The 22,583-nt window shown below is 46.4% G+C and overlaps 3 protein-coding genes and 1 pseudogene across 3 annotated transcripts; 2 read left to right on the forward strand and 2 right to left on the reverse strand.

Moving 5' to 3' along the window:
* Positions 1 to 6,440: 6,440 nt before the first annotated feature.
* Positions 6,441 to 7,981, forward strand: LOC147727402 (uncharacterized). Its single transcript, XM_086963623.1, has 3 exons — positions 6,441 to 6,926; positions 7,038 to 7,262; positions 7,358 to 7,981. Exons 1-3 carry the CDS (start codon positions 6,441 to 6,443, stop codon positions 7,979 to 7,981), a joined length of 1,335 nt encoding a protein of 444 aa, XP_086819749.1.
* A 2,587-nt stretch (positions 7,982 to 10,568) lies between these two features.
* On the forward strand, positions 10,569 to 12,540 carry LOC147727403 (uncharacterized protein F54H12.2-like). The gene is made up of 2 exons (XM_086963624.1): positions 10,569 to 11,721; positions 12,503 to 12,540. The coding sequence occupies exons 1-2, from the start codon at positions 10,569 to 10,571 to the stop codon at positions 12,538 to 12,540; spliced, it is 1,191 nt and encodes a 396-aa protein (XP_086819750.1).
* Positions 12,541 to 17,032: 4,492 nt separating this feature from the next.
* On the reverse strand, positions 17,033 to 18,485 carry LOC147727404 (uncharacterized; annotated as a pseudogene).
* A 345-nt stretch (positions 18,486 to 18,830) lies between these two features.
* Positions 18,831 to 20,967, reverse strand: LOC147727405 (uncharacterized). The gene is made up of 4 exons (XM_086963102.1): positions 20,922 to 20,967; positions 20,718 to 20,816; positions 20,423 to 20,563; positions 18,831 to 20,221 (listed from the first exon to the last, which is right to left on the reverse strand). The coding sequence occupies exons 1-4, from the start codon at positions 20,938 to 20,940 to the stop codon at positions 18,831 to 18,833; spliced, it is 1,650 nt and encodes a 549-aa protein (XP_086819228.1). The 5' UTR covers positions 20,941 to 20,967.
* Between the last annotated feature and the right edge of the window lie 1,616 nt (positions 20,968 to 22,583).

The raw sequence follows: 22,583 nt of genomic DNA on the forward strand, positions 1-22,583 counted from the left end.
CCTGGATGATTGGCTGCTGCAGGCTCCGTCTCCGGAGGTCATGTCTCGCCACCTTTCCTTGACCATGCGTACGCTCGAAGATCACGGTTTCCTTATCAATCTGCCGAAGAGTCACCTGGACCCTGCAACTCGGAGGACCTTCATTGGGGCGGTGTTCGAATCTGTTCAAGGCAAGGTCTTTCTCCCGGAGTCCCAGATTCTGAGTCTTCAGTTTTTGCTGGGGAAGTTGCTTTCCCGGGTTTCGGCTCCTCTCCTGCAGTGGCTGGTGGTTCAGGGCCACATGTCTGCCACTGTGTTCACGGTGCCCTGGGCCAGGGTTCATCTTCAGCCTCTGTTGTGGCATGTTCAGAGTTGGGTGCCCTTTCCTGTCCAGGACTTCTCGATTCCTGTGCCTGTGTCTCCGGAGTTGGTGTCTGCTCTCCAGTGGTGGCTGGATTCTTCGAATCTGTCGAAGGGCATGTGGTTCCATCCTCCGCCCACCTTGGTGTTGACAACGGATGCCAGCGCTTCCGGATGGGGTGCGGCTCTGGGCCCTTGGGCGGTGCAGGCGCGTTGGCTTCCTTCGGAGTCGCGCCGTTCTTCGAATTGGAGGGAGCTGTCTGCGGTGGGGAGGGCTCCTCGCCTTTTCAAGGATCGTCTTCTGGGGTGCAACGTATTCGTGAGGTCGGACAACACTGTGACCGTGGCCTACATCAACCACCAGGGCAGTACCCGCTGCCTTTCCCTGAACATGGTGGCTTGTGCAATTGCGAGTTGGGCTAAGTGTCATCAGGTGGCCCTCTCTGCTCTGCACATTCGGGGTGTGGACAACGTGGTTGCAGATTCCTTGAGTCGGAGGTTCCCATCCTCTCTCTCCCTGTGTCTGGCCCCTTGGATTTTCCGGTTGCTCTGCCGAAGGTTCGGGACTCCGGTGCTGGACCTGTTTGCCTCCCGGACCTATGCCCTGCTTCCCCTGTTCTGCTCCGGGACTCCGGAGTCGGGGGCTTGGGGAGTGGATGCCTTTTCTGTCCTTTGGCCTCCTTGGTTCCTCTATGCATTTCCCCCCTTTCCTCTGATCCCTGCTTTCTTGCTGAAGGTTCAGCGGGTGGGGGCTCAGGTGGTGGCTGTTCTCCCTTATTGACCTCCCGCTCCTGGCTTCCTCTACTGCTGAGTCTGGCGGTGGGCCCTCCGTGGATCCTGCCTCGCTACCCGTCTCCTCTGGGTTCCCCGTCTTCCTCCCTGTTGGTTCCTCTCACCTTGGCGGTCTGGAGGTTGAACGGCTGTCTCTTGGAGTCCGGGGTTTGCCCGACCACCTCATCACTGTGATGCAGGCTTCTCGTCGGAAGTCCATTCTTTCCTCCTATTCCGAGCACTGGGTTTCTTTTTCTTCTTGGTGTGCTGCCCTGGGCCTGTCCCCTGCCTCCTGTTCTTCAGTTTTTTTGGATGGCTTTCAAAAATACTATGCTTTGTCCACTTTGAAGGGTCAGTGGGCTGGTATCCGGGCATTTCGGGATCCGGCTTCTATTCTGCCTTCGGACGGGTTGTTGGTTTCCCGTCTGTTTCGGAGTTTCTCGCTTTCTGCTCCTTCTGTCCGCTCCCCGGTTCCTCCTTGGGATCTTTCTTTGGTTTTGGGTGCCTTGCAGTCCCCTCCTTTTGAACCTTTGGAGTCCGTGGACTTGAAATTCCTGTCTTTCAAGGTGGCCTTTTTGGTGACTGTTACTTCTGCTCGGAGGTTGGGTGAGCTGACGGCGTTGCATTGTTCTCCCCCCTTTTTGAGGTTTCTGGACAACGCGGTGGTCCTTTCTTTGGACCCTGAATTTTTGCCAAAAGTTCGTTCTCGTTTCCATTCCTCCCAGGAGTTGATTCTTCCTTCTCTCTGTCCTTCTCCTTCCTCGCCTTCTGACATCTTACTCCATTCTTTGGATGTGTGGCGTGCCTTGTCTGTCTATGTGGCACGTTCTGCTGGGTTTCGGTCTTCTGACTCCCTCTTTGTGATCTTTGGTTTGGCTGGTAGGGGTAAGGCTGCCTCCCGTCTTACTTTGGGTCGCTGGATCAAGGCTGTGATCTCTTTGGCTTACCAGGGCTCTGGTTTGCCTTGTCCGTCTGGGGTTCAGGCGAGATCTACCAGGGTGTGTCTGCTTCTTGGGCCGCTTTCCATGGAGTTCCCCTTGAGGAGATGTGTAGGGCGGGGACCTGGGCGTCCAAGTCCACTTTTGTGCGACATTATCGCTTGAATTGTGCTCTGTCTGGCCGCCCTAATTTTGGTTCTGGAGTGTTGCAAGCTGTGGGGGTCCCCCCCCATGTCTGATTTGTTTGTTTCTGTTTATTATTAAAATCTGTCTTGCTGCACACCTTGGTGTCTGGTCTGTTTTTGTTTGTGGTGTGCCAAAGGCCTTGGTGGGGTTGCTTTTGGTATGCCTCATGTGTGATGACTGGGTCGAGGACGAGGGACGTAGAGGTAATGCTTTGATTACTGGGGGTAATCCCCATTACTCTTAGTCCTACTCGTCCTCGACCCAGTCATACATCCCGCCCGCCCTCCCTTTCCATCCCTTTAGTGCTTGGTACATCAGAATATGCTTCTGGTGGTGAGGTGTGTTATAGCACCTGACAGGAGGGTGGGTGGAGTCTAAAAGTGTTTCCTGTTTTGTTTCCTGTCGTGTGGAATAACTCATGTGTGATGACTGGGTCGAGTTCGAGTAGGACTAAGAGTAATGGGGATTACCCCCAGTAATCAAAGCATCTCCCAACTACAGGGCTGATTGTCAATCTTGTGTAGCTCGCGAATTCACTACCTATAAAAGTTCTGCTTTGCCCTTTGAACCTTGCCGGGAGCCTACCAGTGGACGCTGTGACCTGTGACCTGCGACCAATCAGTGGCCATAGCAGTCATCACAGGATTGGCCTGATCCAGATATCGTCCTGTCTCGCCCTTCCCCTCAACAAGACTCCACTTTCTTTCCTGGCCTCGCCTGCTGCCTGACCTGCCCGACCTACCCTACCTACCCGACCTACCCAAGAGTGATGGAGTTAAAATTTGCTGCTGCCAATCAGAGACAGAAAATTATTTTCCGCTTGGCGACAGTTTTGTGAAGTCGATCGCAAGGTAAGGGAGCAGCCAATGGCGCCTGGGCCCTGCAGGATCCGTGACAGGGACGCTGGGATGGGATGGAGCGGGGAAGGTTTGCTATTTTCTTGACTAGTTAGTAATGTTAGCATTACATGTAAACCCTGCCAGGCCAACATAGGTGCATCTGTAGTAACTTGGCAGTTTGTTAACAAGACTTACCCTACACCAGCTATGCATAGGATGCAGTCTCCAAAACACTACGGCAGTGTTGATGTTTTGCATTACGTAGGCTTAGCTTGTAGATCTACGGTCATCAGCACAGCGATGAGTAAAAATGAAGGCAAAATTGCAAACTATTTTCAAGTTCAAGGAGCAGGTCATGCCACAGTTTCTAAAAATGTGTCCCTGTGCCTTTGGCTGAGCGGAACACTAGTGTAGTCATTGCATAGAACAATGTTTGTACGGCTGAAACAGACGAGACTCTTGCCTTTCTACATTCGGTTGCATTTTGATTTAGGATATTTGATGGGATGACATTTTCCTGAATATCGCTTGATTCAAAATATATAGGCCAGGAATTGCTGGCCAATTGCAGGACTGATACATTTCACGAATGGAAGCACAGCAGTGTGAATGGTGTTGCATCACTTCAGTTTAGGTTTAAGGGTGGCAATATATCCAAAACTGCACGCTCATCCTGCTGGTGTGCTGTGAAAACGTGCTCCTGAGGGAGGAAACAGGCTGGGACATGGCTTGATCTAAATGAGTGATTGAATATATCTTGGTTTCTGCTGAGAGGCTGGTCGACTAGTGTGAGTGGCAGGATGTGTACCCTTCGACTTTTAATAGCTGCTCACATAGAAGCGTCAAAGTCGGATAAGCGGAATCAGCAACTGTCTTTCAAGTGAGCTATTCGGAGGTGGGCGGTCACATGGAAAAGAGCCTCCGATTCCTCCAGGTCCACTCAGGATGTTTGCGTACTGGGGCCACTTGTTGCTGTAGCACGTTTAAGAGTTTCAGGACATTATTTTGAGGATCAGATGTGGGAATTAGGTGGCCCGGGACCCGTTTCCAGCTTGAGAATAACTGCGGAAATCCGCATCCATCTCTCAGCCAGCAGTGAGCACCATTTATAAACAGACATTGCCTACATGGGTTTAATCGCACCTAGATTGTCAAGCACCTGATTAAAGATAGCAAGATTATCCAAGGACGGAAAATGCAACTTTCTAAAAGACAGCCAATTAAAACCAGTGGTAAAGTACCTACTTTTAGAAAGTTGCATTTTCCGTGCATAAAGCATGTGTAGGCTAATCAGTATTTGCTCTCCAATTTCTCACAACTATAGATTGCATTTGAATGCGTGAACATGGTATGAAAAGCAACTTTTTATTTCAGGTGTTTTACAGCAGTTTCAAAATATTGTAGAGCTTCTCATTGCTGAACAGGGTGCAATGACTAATATCTATTGCTTTGCACTTTGTAGCTTGGTTTTCACTGAGTGGAAAGTGTCACTCTAAGTGTCACACATACACACGGAAACTATGGAAATGTCACACATAAGTAGGGCACCCAGTTTTATGGTATTTATTTTTTTAACATTTCAGTCTGTATTCATCCATATTTATCTTTTGCCCATTTTATCTGTATTTACCATTATTTATTTTGTGCTTCGCGTATAAATGAAGTTGTCAAACTGTACATTTTCATATTTATTTAACTGATAGATGCACACTCATACTTTGCTGTCTGTCGTGTTTTAGCTATGTAAGCTGGCAAATATTACATAACAATACATCCACTGTAAATACTAGCATTATACCATAACTGTACAAACTCTGCTTTTGTTCATGGTGTCATGTTTTAGTATGCCTCGCCTACAGCGCTTAGTGGCTTGACTAATGTAGTTTTACACCAAACTTCATTCACATTTGGGCTGGTAATTCCTCCATACAGTGACCGTAAGTCACAGGGTTAAGTACTGAGCAGCTTCAATTGTTAAATCTTGCAAAACGTGCAAATGATAGATATTCTGCACATGTGATGTCACCTCCTGTTGTGAGGTCACTTCCTGTTGTGATGTCACTTCCTGCCATGAAGTCACTTCCTGCCATGATGTCACTTCCTGCTGTGATATCACTTCCTGTGACACCACTTAACTTGGAGAGTCCCCCCCCACTTCCTTTTTTTAGGACTTGTGCCCTGACTATATTTACATATAAAACTGGTCTCTGGTCTGTAATTATATATTCATCCACACCGTGGCTGGTCTCTCTTGATAAATTCATGCTTTCTCCCAACCACATCTGTCTGTCCAAATATTCATTCACCCAGCCAAGCTGTGTATAAGATAGCCCAGTGGGTTGGGTCAGCTAAGCAGATCGTTTTTTGGCTTCCAAAACTCCTCCAGCTACGGCTTGCTCGTCTTTTCAACCATTTTATGGAGATAAAATGAGGAGAAAACGTCTACGTAATGAAAACAAACATCCTCAGGACATAATTTGATTAGTATGAGTTGCGTATATGGTCAGTGTTACATTGCAATTGATCCAGATAGACATTAAAAGTCGGGACGCTGGGATGTTTAGATTACTGTATATGTGTAATTAATGCACACGAAAACTGCACAAACCGCTCTGTGTGCTTGTTCATGCATATGCCTTGAATTGGGATAGTTTCTCCTATGATACCTGTGTGGAATTGACACCCCATTTGCATTGCACATCGTGTACTGGTCATGGTTCATGAGTGCACCAATGCCTGCAGTGATATCAGATGGCAATAGCTGATGTAAATGTAAGGCTTACCTCACCTAAGTAGAAAGAAGGGATACCATTCCTCGTCATGCGTGTCCCCAAAAGTGACAGGTCAGTGTGTGTCCTTAAAAGTGACAGGTTTGTGATTGTCACCAAATGTGACAGGTCTGTGATTGTCACCAAATGTGACAGGTCTGTGATTGTCACCAAATGTGACAGGTCTGTGTCACCAAATGTGCCAGGTCTGGGTCCCTAAAGTGACATGCCTGTGTGTGTGTGTATGCTTAAAACTGACAGGTCTGTGTCCTGAAAAGTGACATGGTGTTCCTGTCCTTAAAAGTGACAGGTGGTGAGCAAAAAGCCCCATAGATGTGTCCTTAAAAAAGTGACGGGTCTCAACCCTCTATGATGACTGTAGGTGTCCATTTGTCCCAAGGGGGCGGTCTTCCAAAGGGCGGGGTTTGTTTTGGAGCCATCAGCGAACCAGAGGCCTATGACGTTTGTATGCCTCTGTTATGGTGTAGAGGTGTCCGCCCCTTTTAGGGACTGCTTAGGATACATATACGACTTCCTTAAGAACCTCTTACAGCAAGCAGAAGCCTGAATACGAAAAGGTGCCCGCACCCCACATCAGAATGAAGAGATACAACCCAATCGTGAAAAGGCCAGTGTTGGGTGGCTCCCAACCCACTATCAATAGATATTACCGCAGTTTAACACCCCTGGTAATGGACGAGGATGCTCGACAAGAAACTCCTAGGGATATGGACTGCGACGCTACTGGCTTTGGCAATGGCATATGTAGGCCTATGGAAGCACGCCGTCTCAAGGATTGCGTATGTCGGATGTCCCCGATTAAGGGCGACAGCAGCGACAGTGAGGGCTCATGTAGCGGCAGCCTGCTTGCTGGTCTCAGTTCAATGGATCTGGAGGAATCTGAAGAAGCTGTAGCACCTCCTAATACACCCGTCTATGAAGACATGGACCTTCAGGAGGATAAGGCTGCTGAGAAGGTCGTTCTGCACCATCCTGCTACAAGCGTCGAAGATGATGGGGCATCACAGGACATTAGCGACTCTCAAGATTTCAGAGCAGCCGCCGAAGACGATGAAAATGCTAAGGTTAGTAAAAAAAAATTTAAAAAGAGAATGTTATGAGCAGGCAATTACATAATGGTTTATTTTATTTCTTCAACTAACGAACTGTCAATATTTTCTTCTTTCTGACCCTAGAGAGCAAACCCAGTCGAATACACCTACTTAATAAACTATGTTAAAAAAGATGTAGCACCTCCTAGCACATCCAGCTATGATGACAGGGACCTTCAGGAGGATACAGGTGTTGAGAAGGGTATTCTGCAACAACCTGGTACAAGCGTCGAAGATGATGGGGCATCGCAGGACATTAGTGACTCTCAAGATTTCAGAGCCGCCGCAGAGAGCGGTAAATATGCAGAGGTTAGTAAGAAAATGTTATGCGCGGTCACCTACATAGCGTTGTATTTTATTTCTTCAACTTACGGATTGTAATTCTTTCTTCTTTTGAACCCTAGAGAGAAACCCCAAAAAGGCCTGCGCCAGAATGGCGGTCTACAAAAACGAACAATGTAATTTTCAATTGTCTGTGGTGCTCAAAACAGGCTGAAAGTTCCACATGCCAAAACCGTGATGGCTGCGACAAGTGTGTATGTGACTCTGACATGTGTGAAAAGGAAGATGAAGGCTTGTCCTACTACGCAAGGCAGGAAGTTAAGGCTTTCGCCGCACAGGTGGTCCTAAACTGTGTCCGGCGTGACTATTACAGCCTTTGTAACGGCCATCAAATCAACGATCCGCAGCAGGAGGCTCACAAATGTTTGTGTGAATCATACAGATCAAGAACAATACGCTATATTTGTAGTTTGATAGATCCATACAAGGTGTATAAACTGCTAAGGGTGGTGTATGGGTTGTACGCTGAAAAGAAGCTTGTCCACCCTGATATGTTGAGAATTTTGACGGCGGCAATCAATGAGATCAGATATGCCTATGACCCGAGCTTAAAATTACCGGGTATGCAGGGTATGGGCACCACTTTCAACAGAAAAATGATAGAAAAACTCGTAGCAAGGCGTATGTGTAATCTGTATAAAAAAAATAGAAAAATAGGGTCTTTGGCCCCTCGAAAACTGTTTTAAACAGGTGCTTATTTAACATTACATGATAGCGTGTATTTAGAACAAAGTAATAGAATGTTACACCTCAAGGTGACTCTGTGTTAATACGTCCTTACGACACTTACTGTGAAAAATGTAAAGTATACTCTGTTTATGATTTGTTAAATTTTTTCTTTACTTTTTTAATAAAAGGCACTTATGCAAAACAAGTGGCATTCATTGTCTGGTGTGTAGCGGATGATAACATGTCGGGGTCCGTGTTAAGAAAACTTTATTATGATACACGGGGAGTTGGCAGCTTGGGAAGCGCCGAAGCTCTATATAGAAGGACTGTAGATGAAAACGAACCTGTAAGCAGAGATCTGGTGAAGAACTGGTTATCAGGAGAGGAGGCATATTCACTACATAAACCCACCAGAAGACGTTTTAAGAGACAGCCTACAATCGTTAATGCACAATTAGATTATCAATGGCAGGCGGATATCATCAGCCTTCAAGATTTAGCAAAACATAACAACGGAGCTCACTATATATTAACTGTTATAGATGTGCTGTCCAAGTATGCCTACGCAGAAGCGTTACGCGATAAAACTGGGGCTAGCGTCACAGCCGCTTTTGAAGCCATCTTCGAGAAAGGGCGAATTCCTCAAAAACTACAAACAGATGCCGGTAAAGAATTCTTAAACAACACATTTCAGAAACTATTAAAGCACCACGGCGTTCAACATTTTGTAACACACACAGAGGTAAAAGCAGCGGTTGTAGAGCGGTTTAACAGAACTTTAAAGTCTAAGATGTGGAGGTATTTTACAGCCCACAACACCTACAGATACGTTGATGTTCTACAGGCCTTTTTAGATGTATATAATGCCAGTTACCACAGGACCATCAAAACAGCACCCGTAGAGGTAACGCATACTAATTCGTTAGCTGTTTGGAGAACTGTGTACGGTCATAATTTCGCTACAAAGGTGAAGAAGCCTATTTTTAAAAAAGGTGATCACGTAAGAATTTCAAAATTGAAAGGGGTCTTTACGAAGGGTTACCAACAGACTTTTAGCGATGAAATATTTATAGTGGAAAGTGTGGAGCTTAAAGAGGGTTTGTATATCTACAGGTTAAAGGACTATGATGGGGAAATGGTGTCTGGGGCATTTTACAAGGAAGAATTACAAAGGATACCAGCCGATCCGCACAGGGTGTATAAGGTGGAAAAGATTCTGAAAAGGAAAGGTAGAGGCGCTAATAGTCAGGCATATGTCAAATGGAGGGGGTGGCCGGAGAAATGTAACAGTTGGGTGCTGGCCAGCTCCCTGAAGGGTGTGTGAGCTGAGGAGCGTCTAAAAGCTGATGTTAAGATGGAGACAGCGCCCTTTTATATCACCCTGCCGTCCAACGCTTCTAAAGACATGTTCCCCGACAACCAAATTTCTAATTATACAGTGAAATTGGCTAAGCCTGTGGACCTGAAAGGTGATTGGGAGGTAGCCCTAACTGAGATCCAATACCCTAGAACCTGGAACACATTTACACAGACCGAGGCTAAGTTTTACCTAAAACGTGAGCAGGACCCGACGAGCATGCACGAGAGCATCCCATACGGCTACTACCCCACAGTTTTAAGTGTTGTCGATGCCATCAACAAAGCCATAGGTACCATTGAAACATATACGAATACCCATCTGTCACTAGATAACGTCAGAAGGAAGGTGTTTCTTAAAACATCGAGTTGCACCACAACGTTTAACTGTACCGGTAAATTAAGCCGCGTTTTAGGAACAGTACAGAATGCTAAAAGTCCGGTCGAGCCGGATCACACGTGCCCTGATATTAACGGAGGGTTCTACACACTCTATGTGTATAGCGATATTGTAGAGGCACAGAGGATCGGAGACAGTTACTCGCCCTTGTTAAGATGTGTCCATGTACAGGGCGAAAATAATACGATGGTCAATATTCAATTCAACAAACCCGACTACATTGCAGTTTCTAAAAACCATTTTGACACTATTTCAATTATGATCTTCGATGATCAGTCGCAGCCTGTGTCCTTTAAATATGGGAAAGTTATTGTAAAGCTTCATTTAAGACCGAGACGCGACAGAGGTTATTAAGCATGGTGGTGGTGAAAACATACGGGGACCCTTCAATGTACAGGGACTATTACCGAAACCAGGCCGGCTATGGAGGCCCACCGTACTTTCAAGGGTCACCTGTTATGTATGGGGCTGGTCTAGGAGGTTTCTTCCGCAGTCTTTTTAGAAGAGCTATGCCATTCTTGAGAAAAGGCTATGAAATTGTAAAACCGCATGTTAAGGCGGCAGCTTCGAACATTGCCCATGATGTTGTTGGCTCTGTTACTTCGGCGGCTGCCGAACGTATGAACAAACAGCCGCAAGAAGGCGCTGGCTTAGTGTACAAGCCGCGCACGAGCGTTAAAAGGAAGCGCCGTGCATCGAGACGCAGAGGACCGCCGGCCCCCTATAAAAAAAAGAGGAGTTCTTCAAAGCGTGCTCAGAAAAGAAAAACCCCACGGAGGAAGAGAGCTACGAAGAAGAAGAGATCCTCCTCTAAAGTAAATATTTTTTAAAGCGGCACAACCTAAAGCATGGCCTTCGTACACTGTGCATCAGGCGAGTGCGCCAAATCCCAGTTAGACTTGTTTACTCTAAAGCCTACACAGACAAGCATCGAAAACAGCTTCTTCATGGAGGTATCGCCTTTAGCCACTTTGACACCATTGGCCCCTATAGAGTTTTATGTATCAGGGTCCACGGATATGTATCTGGATCTCAACAACACGCTACTACACCTTATGTGTAAAATTGTAAAAGCTGATGGTTCCGACATAGCAGCAGACGCTAAAGTGGCTACGATAGCTTATCCCCTCGCAACCCTGTTTAATCAGGTGGATATCACCCTGGGCGACTGGCTCATCACACAGAACGATAACATGTACGCATACAGAGCCTACCTCGAGAGCATTCTAAATTACAGTAGCGACGCCCTCGACACGCAGCTTTCATCGGGGCTCTTCTACAAGGACACATGTGAACATTTTGAAGTCAAGGAGTTGGACGGTGAAAATCAGGGATTTGTAAAAAGAGCAAGTTTTGCATCTGCCAGTCGCCAGTTTGACCTTCTGGGCCGCATACATTCAGACCTATTCTTCCAAGATAAACTGCTCATCAACGGAATCGATCTTAAGATCAAGCTCACGCGCAACAAGGATTCATTCTGTCTCATAAGCGGGGATGCAGAACAGTACAAGTTGGACATACGGTCAGCGAGTCTGTTTGTAAAGAGGGTAAAAGTGTCCCCGAGCGTCAGACTAGCTCACGCCGACGCTTTGCAAATATCAAACGCCAAGTACGCTGTGGAAAGAGTGACTCTGAAGGTATTCAGCATCCCAGCAGGTACACGGCTAACGCAGCAACAGAATTTATTTCTGGGACAACTACCTAAGCTTATCATCATCGGATTTGTGGACAATACAGCTTTTAGCGGCTCCTACGCCGCAAATCCCTTCAATTTTAAGCACTACAACATCAACTACGCCGCTCTGGTCCACGAGGGCACCGTGATTTCTGCAAAACCCTACACACCCAGTTTTATAAGCTCCAACTACATCAGGGAATACCAGGGGCTGGTTTCGATAACAGGGAAACATCTACGGGACTGTGGTGTAGCCGTGACAAGAGAAGGCTATGGGACCGGATACACACTGTTCGCATTCGACCTGACCCCTGACATGGAAGACGGTGATCACTACAACCTGGTCAAAAACGGAAATCTAAAAGCTGAAATACGATTCAGTAATCCACTACCTACGAATGTGAACATGATCGTATTCTCGGTATTTGACAGCATCATTCAGATCAACCACGCCAGACAGATTTTGTTTGACTATCTTTAAACGTTTGTGAAATAGACACTATGCAGATACGGGACTTCTTAAGCAGGCACAAATACGCTAGGAATTATTTTTTAGGTGTTTTCCCTAGCGATGGGCTGCCTACCGAAATTGGGTCAGAAAGACCATGCACCCTAGTCTTTAACACCGATCCTCATTACAAGGGTGGAACACACTGGGTCGGCATGTTTATAGATAGTGACAAGGTTACAGTGTTTGACAGTACATCTGAGTTCCCCGAACACAGTATCTATACAAAACTCATATTCAAGTTTGTGAAAAAAGCTGCGGCGAGGGTTGAGTATAATAAGCTGCAGGTCCAGGATTCGCTTGCCATCACATGCGGGGAACACTGTATTTATTTTATCAATAAAATGTCTGAGGGTACATCGTTTAGAAATTTCTTAAATCTATATTCGAGTGACCTTGTTAACAATGACAGCATAGTTGTGAAATATGTCAAAGAAAACACAAGGGTCTCGGTCCGGCCTGTGAAAACCGAATATAGCGTCTGTCAAAATTGTAAGGGCTTGTAACACATGTATGTTTAATGATGAACGTTTAAAATAAAGAAATTTTTTTAAAGCACACATTCAGACTCTGTATTTCTATGCTGTCTCATACACCAGAATTAAAATGTTTTAAAAAGACGAGTGAGAAGGGTTGAAAATTTATAAAAGTGTTTATTACAAACAGTCATGTAGGTTACACATTACATTGACAGTCATTACTAAAGAAATTTATGAAGAAAAATCACTGTTATACACGTAGAAGGCCCAGTTATTCAATAAGTCTGTAGAAACATTAAGGATTAATCCACGTGCGGGTCTTGGGCATGTGTCTTTTTCGCCGTGCTGAAGGCCCCATGGGGTTGCTCCAAGAGGGGGATAGTAGGGGCCCGTCAGAGGCGGCAGGCGATGGCGGGAGGGGCGTCTTTAAACTTTCAAGCATACGGCGGTGTTCGTTATTACCCACGAGTGTGGAAGGGATGTTGAGTTCAGCGGCCGCTTGTAGAAACTGCTCCCAGCCTCTAGGAGCATTTTGATGCGTTAGGATCTTGGGGTGAGTGAGACCTTTGACCAGATCGTACATGTGTGAACCAACAACCGGCTGTCCCTTGTAAAGAAATTCACCCCTGTCATTCCACGCTGTTAGGTCTTTAGAAGCGGCTAGTTTACTCATCAACATTTGCGCGGCCCCCCTATGCCTCTGGCTTATATTTTTTAGGAGGTCGTCAACAAAAATATCCGAGAGAGGGGTCTGGGAAGGCTGCGGCGGCGGCTGTTGGGGCGGCGTAGCATGCGCAGACGCTGCTGGCTGTTCAGAGTCCGCGGCATATAAAGTTAACTTGTTTTTTTCGGTATCCCACTGTTTGTAGTAGCTTAGAAAATTTTTAAGGGTGCTGGTGTAAAGGGTAGCTTTGTCGTAGGGGTTTAGATCCGTCCGGTTCAAAATGTCTTTAATTTCAGCATCCAGGCGTAGAGTCTCATTACGACGTATATCCCAGGCATTGTCCGCAGTAGAGCCCAGTTTCTCCAACTGTTGTTTAGGAACCAAATACATCTTTGAGGCATGCTCCATCACAGTCCTGAGAGGAGGCTTGTAATTATGGGTATAGCTATGCCCAACAATGAGCCTATAAAACCCCCAGACTGTTTCACCAGTTTCTTCTTGGTGATGAGTGAGGCCCTTTTATTACTGAGCTTCCTGATAAGCTGTCGCTTCTTCTTCAACACTTGTAACTGGCTCTTTGATATAGGGACATTGCCTTTTAGGGTGTTTAGAGCTATTTCTGAAATGGCTGCCACTAAATCGTCAGAAGCTGCGCAGAGGAGGGCCTTTCGCTGTTGGGGACTGGCTGTTACCAACATTTTCAGGAGGGCCAAATTGCGACGTAGGCGTTCAGACATGGTCAGCACCTGGGGGGTTATAAGGCCTGGCTACAAATGTCTCTAAAGGTCTTCAGCGCTGCTTTTTATAGGTTCGGGACTTAGTCTTTGGGGTGTAAGCGACTGGGAGATCAGGGGGAAAAATATCAGCCCTTAGTCTGTAGTCTTCTAGAGTATTATTTTTTAAGTCGACCAGCAGGTATCCGTGGGGTTTTGATGTAGCGTCGTTAAAGGCCTCCATGAAGAAGTGTGTGTTTCCAGGGTACATCTGCTTAGCTATGACGGATATTTGCTGTTTGTCACGGGGATTTTTAAATAAAACAAGGTATGAGGCATTGAGTGCTATAGAGCGACTGTTCTTACCCTTGTAAAACAAGTTCTGCACAATGTAGCATATGCTTAGATTACGGTGATGTGAATATTGAGTAAAAGCTCGCTCTAGCTCAGGATGGTCACCACCTTCACGCATAAGGTCATCGACAATAACCATGTTTACAAGGGTCGGAGGTAGCAGCTCATCATCGTTGAGATTCTCAGGTATACCTTCTATAAATCTGATATGGGGGAAGCTGCGGGACAGTTCGGTATAAAGATCTTGCCAGCACGAATAAAGTCACACAATGTTGTTAGGTGCTTGGGATAATGCACCTGCAGCATTTTCTAAGAGTTTTTTTATAAAGTAGCTTTTACCGCAGTTTGAGGGCCCTGCTAACACACAGGAGAACGGGTGCTGTAAACGGGTGTCCATTGTGCTGGGTGTCCTCTCTAATGCTCCTAATATCCGTACGGCAGTGTTTTATAGTCAGCAGTCAGGACCCTCTTGTCAAAAACAACGCGTAAGGTTTTATGTAGGGGCTGGGTTGTAATTTCCCACTTCTTTTTGGATCTGACTATGCAGGGCTGGTTAACAACTATGGTTTTATCATTTTCATGATCGGCCGCTGCAGAATATTCATGCACCAGATCCTTCAGACTGTCAAAATTAATTTTTAGGGTGTTGCTGACGTTTAATGTTATACCTTTGACCTTCATACACAATTTGTTGGTGTTTGTTTTGTACGAGTATGTCTTAGGCCCGGCTGCTGTGTATTCTATTATGTGCTCATCCTTATCAAGTTCGCTGGTCAAATTACCTAGATAATCCCCAAGAGGAGGATCTTCATCCCCAGGTTTACTCAGAAAAATCACTGAGTCGGTATCATGATACAGACAGCGGTCCTGGAGTTTATCCATAACACCGTAAAGCTCTAGACGGGCGTGTGCAGTCGTGAAGCAGGCTATGAATATGTTAATGTTGTTACACGTTGTGGGGTACTCTTTTGTGTATTTCCAGCATACCGCCGCGGTCTCGTCATCGATAAACTCGCAGCTGGACACCTCGTAACAAGGGGCAAAAAGGTACTTAAACAGTTCGTCAAGATCTGTTATTAAGGTCGTATTTGACATGTTTGTACGCTGTGCGAATTTTCCCCATAAGGAGTTGAGACAGAGTTTGGCTAACTGCCGGCGGGCAGGGTTGACCTCTATCAAATGTGGTCGTAAGCGTATACCCTCATGCGTGTGGTAGTCATCGATGTATTTCTGCTTTGCAGCTTGACTAGTACACCAATCAGGATATCCGGAGGCCTCCTGTTTGTCTCTGAGAAACAAATTAATGTAGCGTGAAAAGAGACGTGTCGTGGTCCTCTTAAAATGCCACACCTCGTGTACTCTACCGAGTCTGTAGCCTTTGTCTAAGGCACCTTGTACCTCGATGGTGCACCAAGTCCCTGTGAGCATCCTTTGTTCTTCGGTGTGACTGCAACCACCGACCTCTTTAAACACAGTGCATGTTCGACAGAGGGGGAACATCAGCTTACCATCGACTCTGTATGGTAACACGGGAAAGTAAAGCTGCCTTGGAGGATAGATTTCACATTTTACTAGGCCAAAGTATTCGGAAAGGGGCTTAAAGTCTCTATATATGATGGTAGGGTGTCCTAAGGGGTACACCTTCATTTTGTTTACAAAAGGGTACAGACTGGTGAAATCATAATAGTGTATTTTCTCACCCTCCCCAGCGGCCCTGTACAACTGTATGGCGTTTGTACGCCCCCCCGAATAAGGCATCGCGGGGTTCCAGAGGTTGTGGTAAATCACGACTCTGAAGGAAAGAACGTAGCTTGGTGTTGGTTGCTATCATCTCTAACCACTCGTACTCCCATAGGACCCTCAGAGCAAAGCCACATTTTTCAACATACTGGGCCCTTATCAGAGTACGTCTGTGTAAGTGTCCAAATTTGGCCCCCATCAGTCTGTTAAACTCGTGGGGTTTGTAACACTGAGGACAGCCGTGGTAAAAACAGCCATTGTATTCAAAGGCCGTCGGCACGCCCTTAATTACAGCATACCCATCCAGGTAATAGGGACCCAGGCGGTATTCACCACCCTGTAAGGCATGCCGAATATCTAGGTCTTCCTTCTCAGAGACGTACATGAGCCATTGGATAGAAGGGGTTGAATAACGTTTCTGTTTACCATTATAGAGGTCTGGCGGCACTAGAGCTATACTTTCTGGTCTTAAAAACATGTGTTTGTAGATGGACATACACATGGAGGCCAAGGTGATGTTTTGAAAAGGGTCTATGTATTCAACCGACTTTGTCATTTGAGGCGTCTTGGGTTTCAAGGCCCTGACTTTCTTAGTCATGTGAGGGGTTTTGTGTTTCATGACCCTGACTTTCTTAGTCATAGACACCACAACATCTCTGAAGAGGTTGCAGGCCTGTCGCAGGATCATTACATCGGCCTTGCAATAGGTTTTCAATTCGGATTGAAAATGAAACTCCTTTTCACGGTTTTCAGAGTACCACTGTAGAAAGCTCTCTTTCTCAGCAGGCATCATATAATCAACCCCGTAGCTGTCCGGAGGCGGCATGGGCCCCACATAATTCTGGTTCGCCCAGGTGTTAAAGAAGTGTGGAAAATAACCTTTACACCCAGGGAAACCAAAAGCTTTTGGCAGCTTGCTCAATTTCATGGGTAGGAAATTCAGGGTGTCTATGAATCTTATTTGTAACTGACCAGCCATTAACAACATCAGCTTGGAACCTTGAGTGATGAGTTCTACTTGCACCTTTTCACGAATCATATTCTGTAAAATAAAGAATGAGTCGTATGCTTTTGAGTTGTGGGCCAGCATGGTGTACCCTTTGAATTTGGACTGAATGAATGTGTTAAGGAAATCACCAACGCATGTGCGCCCCTCAAACTCCCAGCAGTCATCAGAAGTTAGATGGTGGGCGTAAATATAGTTAGGTTGGTGTACCCCCATCTCTTGTGTGCACTCTATATCAAAAACGATGTAATCCTCGGTTTTGGGCTGGTGTTTGCCTTTAACCATGTAACACTGATGTACAAATCCCACCCTACATGGAATCTGACACCGGGGACATTTCATGCCTTTGCATTTGTGATCTGTCGACACATACCAGCCGCACTCTTGACAGTCCATTTTAGGGCTGCATTTAACAGCTTTGCGGTGTATGCGCCAGCAGTCTTGCGAGCGACAAAACATCTTACAGGTTTGACACAACACCTTCAGGGCATCGTCTACAATGCAACCATCCCTCTGACACATCTTACAATGTATTTCACACTGATGATGTGCCTTAGTGTTGTATATATGGTCGCAATGTGTGCACACGTATTTGACTCCCAGAAAACTTTTAAGGTTCAAGATACCATAAAAGTGATTCTCATGGTGCAGGACATATACAGTCTTGTTTTTCACACGATCCCCGGTTGTAAAGTACTTCCAAGAACCGTTGTGATAAAGAACTTTCACCGTAACGGCGAAATAGTTCTCAAAAAGACCTATGTCGCCAAAGCCGACTATGCGATCTGGAGGTATTTCAAGAACCTCATGGGCTTCAGCCGCTCTAGACATGATGACAGCGTCGGTGGTGTTGCGACCCATCAGCAATCCCACGATGCTGGCCGCCAGACAGGTGTTGGCTGCTCCATTGTTAAAGTTGAGCAGCCAACGCTGTTTCTTACCAATGATCTTACTGTACAGGACGCTCTTTAAAGGCCTGGAAACACCCCCCTCACGACCCCGGACAATGAGGGCTATGACTCTGAAAGTGCCATAGGCGACTAGTTCAGCTTTGCTCTGTAAAAGCTTTGACAGGTTTTCTAAAAATTCCACAGCATCAAACACATCAAGGGCCCGTCGTTTGGTGAAGAGCGGACTGTCAAGGCCCTGCCCCTGGAAGCGTAGCTGGAAAAAATCATTAGGACCCACATCACGTATCAACCTATCTATGAGTGATTGCACAGCCTGCTGTATGACTAAATGCCCTTGCACGGGGGACCTTATCCGGTGTAGGTTAATAAACCTAAACTCCTCGTAGTGCTCAGTAGCGTTAAATCTCTCGACAGTACGACTGTAGGTTCTGACGCTCTCTAAAAACACTGTCTCTGAATCCTCATCTAGAGGAATCTGCCTGGAGGGGGAGCTTACTGATGCATCATTTTGGGGATTCTGGTTTACGCAGGGCTCTGGGGTCCTTTTAAGATGCCGTGTAGCGCATATTTTGGCTTTCTTTAATTTAGTTATTAAAAGCCGGCGTTGCTTAGCGCTATTAGCCCACTTATGTTTTCTGCGGGACCATACTTTTCTAGGTATCCGACCCCCTCCTACCTGAACTGTATGGTTTGTGTATGTGGATGATGTGCTCATAGAGGCCTCAGCTACAGCCCCCGCCCCCAGACCTTCTGTGTGTTCATGGTATTGGCGTGTTGGTGCTCCACCCTGAGATCCCTCCAATTGCACCTCCCAAGGTCTGTCCTCACCTGAACTTATGTAATGACTGGGGCATTGTACCGGTGCATGTGATTCAGGCGCTGTTTGTGAAAATGTATGATCCTGCTTGTGGGGTTCCATGTCCTTTTTACGGTTGAGGAAGCGTACGAAGCGCAGGGACTTTGTCAGAACTGTGTGGACCCTGCTGCTGTATTTAGATTTACGCTTACTTTTATTAACACTCAGGGCGTGTTGGGTCTTTAAGGGCCTACGTCGGCATAGTCAAGAGGGGATACTCCAAATGTCGGACACTGTTGTTTGGCACGTTTGTATGATCACCCTTTTACACTGCTCAACCATTTGTAGTATCTTTCGCTGCGCCTCCAGCCCTGATCTGTCAACGCTACCGCATACCCCTAGTTTTAAGGTGGCTGTGTTCACTTGTCGTTTTAACTTTCTGACCGCCAATTGTATGTCTTTCACAAGGGCCCCTAGTACCTCTTTTGGGTTTACAGAATCGTATTGCGGCGGATTAGGGATGAATACCGTGCCCGGTTGTACACCAGTCGGCAACACCCCTGGCCCACCACTCGCTCCATCCGCAGCAACACCATTCTGTAATTGAGGCACCGGAGGGTTCATAGAAAGAGGGTCCCAGTGCGAACACCCCGGGGCTGCCATGGAAGGGTCCTCACTAGATACAGCTTCTAAACCCTGATTTGACCAGTCGTCCCAACAGATACTATTATCGCTGCATATTGCTGATGGTGATGGGTGGCTTACACTGGGTGCGGGGCTGGTTGGGTCGTATGCTCCCTGCGGGGGTATAGGTGACATAAGGGTTGGGGAGTGTAAATGTCCGTCAAAACAATTGTGGTCCCTATCGGCTAAGGAATTGTCGTGGTTGTGGGCGGGTGACTGTCTAACATCCGTATACAAATACCCATTGTGCGTGCTGGAAGGGCCCTTGTGCGCTGCTTCTGAGGGCCTATCAAGTTTGGCAACCATACCTATCAATGCTTTGAGACCACCCCTGCTACCGTTGTAAGGGGTGTCTGGGGGCGGCGCATTATCAGCCTCTGAGCTTCTAAGCACAGCAGGCCTGGGTATAGCAGGATTTAGGGTTTGGTCTTGGGGGAACCCCTCTACAGAAGCCGCTAGTTTATTTAAAACTATAGGTGACTTCAAGGTATGCGTAGGAGACGGCGCCGTAAGGGGCTTGATTAAGGGATCTGTCTGCACCCCACAGTTCTTCTTGAGCCCGGATCTTGAGAGGCGTCTCGCTTTAGGAGTTTGGGGATGTACCATATCTTCAGCGAATGCCGTTGAGGCTTTGAGAGGGTTCAGAGACGCCGCACCGCTTTTACACTGAACAGACCTAACTTTGTCTGGGGTTGGAAGAACGTCTTTGCCGGTGTCCCCCTCCCTGTGTAGAATAGACATTCCTGTAGGATTGTTCAACATGATGGAAGAGGGCTTGATCTGACATTTCACAGCGGTGCCGGTTCTCTGCTGTATGTGCGTGTAGTATGTGCAGAGCTTGTCCTGGCGCCCACGTCTACTCACAGCTTTTGCTGCAGGCTCTGCATTCTGAATGGTCGCTGTTATGTCCCTTAACGGTTTCGCAGACCTCTTGACCTCCCCCGTATTTTTAGCGTTCTTTTGAACAGCTCCTAGAATGTAAGATATAAAAAATATATATTAGAAAAAATAAAGAACCTGTATAAAGATGCTTACACTACCCATAGACACCCACCACAATAATTTCTACACGGCCCTTTTATACAATCCCTACAACCCGACAGGTGCCCCCTTCTACCTGCTAGAAAAAACACAGAGAGTTCGTTTTTTTCGCCCCTTTTGTAAAAACACACCTTTTAGAGGTCTTTTCCCAGATCCTTTCTTCGTCATCGGTTCCTTTCCAGATGTTGAGGCTTTCCTCTTTAACGGTCTTTCTTTTGACGGCGGTGGCGCCTCTTGCAAAGCGGCGTCGGTCGTGCGTGCCTCTGAGGAACCTGCAAAGAAAAAATAATCACATTTGTGGTATAAACAAGTCCTTAGCAGTCCCTTCTGAAGAGCCCTCCTACAGTACGCCCCTGTGGTTTTTGGGCTAACACAGTCTAAGTCTTAGACAGTTTAAAGAACCCTGGCCTTTCTTTTTAAATTTACCTGAAAGAACCACATTATCCTGAATACGTTGCGACACGTCTTGAGCCCCCAGGTATAGCTCTAGATCATCAGAATCTAGTTGTAGAGCGGCGTCATAATCTATAAAAGCATACACACATGAGAAGACCATTAGAAAAAAGCAGAACTTCTGAGACAATGGTGTATAAAAACTATACAGAACTATGCAACTCTAAATACATATACCTACTTGTATGGTTAGCATTTCGGCGTCGGTGATGTCTATTACAGGGATAGCCTGTTTAGGGTTAGATTTAAAAAATAAAAAATAGAGGTTTAAAACTACACATCATAAACAAGGCCTTACAGTTTGTTACATACACCTTAGAAAATGCCAATGATAAATTCAAAATTGAAAATAGACTTGTCTGGACATTTAATTTTTAATAAGAGCATCTCAAGCCCAACCTAGGTACACCCCTAACATTTTGCGCATATCCATAGCATATAAACCTCAAGTTGTTCTTTACAACCCTTTAATAAACATAGCGACATGTTAGAATTTTTACTTATAAACGCCAGTAACAACCGGATATCTCATTGGGAAAAAAGCAGTCACAATCTACCCCTAAATACATTATACGCAGCACTGTGTACATTATATACACTCTCAGGGTTGCATTTTGAAAGGGCTGTCTGGGTAGAGAAAAAGCACGCATTTTAAAACGGGCTGTCTGGGTTGAGCAAAAACATGAGAAAAAACCCTGCTCCATAGCCTATGCTTCTGGGCAAATCACTTAATTTATTTATTTATGCATTTATGTATGCGTTTTTATATAGCACAGGCTTTATCCTAAGGGGTCAGAGCGCTTCACAGTAGGAACAGTACTGATGCATGCGCAGCAAATTACAAGGGAACACATTTCAGAAGCAAGCGTTCAGTTACATGCTGCAATTGTGACAATTGGGAGCAACCAAAATGCCGTAGGTAGCAAAGGTACAGTACCGGAGAAATAAAAAGTGACATGTGTGCAAGTTACAAAAACGTACACGTATAATACTGCAATAAACGGTAGACACTCCAGCACAAGAACAAACGTTATGGAGGCAATGGTGGCATTTTTGCAAGTATCTAAAGCAAACAAAATGTAAGAGATAGCAAACGGTGTGTTACAAGAGAAACGTGACGTGTGCATGTTACAAACGCGTACCAAACACCGGTAAAAGGGTAATACTGTAATAAAGGGCAGCCCTTCAGATAGTGTATGCGCTATATAAAATGACCCCAAAGCAAGAAATCTTGAAAGCCGCAGGAACGCTGCTAATCAGAGCCCTGCTGCTGTAAACACTTTTTTAAAAAAATTTTATTTATTGAATGCTCCCTTTGGGGCACAGCCAGCATGTAGGAAAGTCGGCCGCGAGCTTCCTCGCCGCTTTTTCCAGGACACGCCCTGCCGCTTCCATGATGTCAGGGGTGTCCCCTGTGACATCACAGAAGGGTCGGGGCCTACCGCAGCAGCCGAGAGGAGGGAGCTCCCTGGTCCCCTGCAGCCGCCGCCATCGGGTTCCACGTGGGATCCGTGGAAATGCCATTGTCTGCCCCCAGCCCCCCAGAGCGCAGCCATCGGGAAGCGGGCTCTGTGGGGCTTCAATTTAAAAAAGGAGCCTCGAGCCCCCAGGACCGCCCAAAGCCATCCCGCATTGCCCCAGGATCCTGCACCAACCCCCAGAGCTCCACACCACTGCAGAGTGCTCCGGGGCTACATTTTTTTTTTTTTAAACGGATCCTCGAGCCAGTGCCCATAGGCCGCCCAGAGCCTTCCAGCCACCGTGCACCGGATCCTGCCGCAGGAGCCCCCAGGGCTGCTCACGGTACACGACGGACTCTGGTGCACTTTTATTTTTTAT

The sequence above is a fragment of the Lissotriton vulgaris genome, chromosome 3_1 (genome assembly GCF_964263255.1).
Source record: "Lissotriton vulgaris chromosome 3_1, aLisVul1.2, whole genome shotgun sequence".
Taxonomy (NCBI): domain Eukaryota; kingdom Metazoa; phylum Chordata; class Amphibia; order Caudata; family Salamandridae; genus Lissotriton; species Lissotriton vulgaris.

What these genes read in the sequence shown, in the direction of transcription:
- LOC147727403 (XM_086963624.1), top strand. Translation starts at nt 10,569, where the DNA reads ATGGCCTTCGTACACTGTGCATCAGGCGAGTGCGCCAAATCCCAGTTA. An exon ending in GACCCCTGACATGGAAGACG is followed by an intron (nt 11,722 to 12,502) that starts GTGATCACTACA and finishes CTCATACACCAG; the next exon opens with AATTAAAATGTTTTAAAAAG.
- LOC147727405 (XM_086963102.1), bottom strand. An exon ending in GGATAATGTGGTTCTTTCAG is followed by an intron (nt 20,564 to 20,717) that starts GTAAATTTAAAA and finishes TTTTCTTTGCAG; the next exon opens with GTTCCTCAGAGGCACGCACG. An exon ending in TGGGAAAAGACCTCTAAAAG is followed by an intron (nt 20,222 to 20,422) that starts GTGTGTTTTTAC and finishes CTTACATTCTAG; the next exon opens with GAGCTGTTCAAAAGAACGCT.
- LOC147727402 (XM_086963623.1), top strand. Translation starts at nt 6,441, where the DNA reads ATGAAGAGATACAACCCAATCGTGAAAAGGCCAGTGTTGGGTGGCTCC. An exon ending in AAGACGATGAAAATGCTAAG is followed by an intron (nt 6,927 to 7,037) that starts GTTAGTAAAAAA and finishes TTCTGACCCTAG; the next exon opens with AGAGCAAACCCAGTCGAATA. An exon ending in AGAGCGGTAAATATGCAGAG is followed by an intron (nt 7,263 to 7,357) that starts GTTAGTAAGAAA and finishes TTTGAACCCTAG; the next exon opens with AGAGAAACCCCAAAAAGGCC.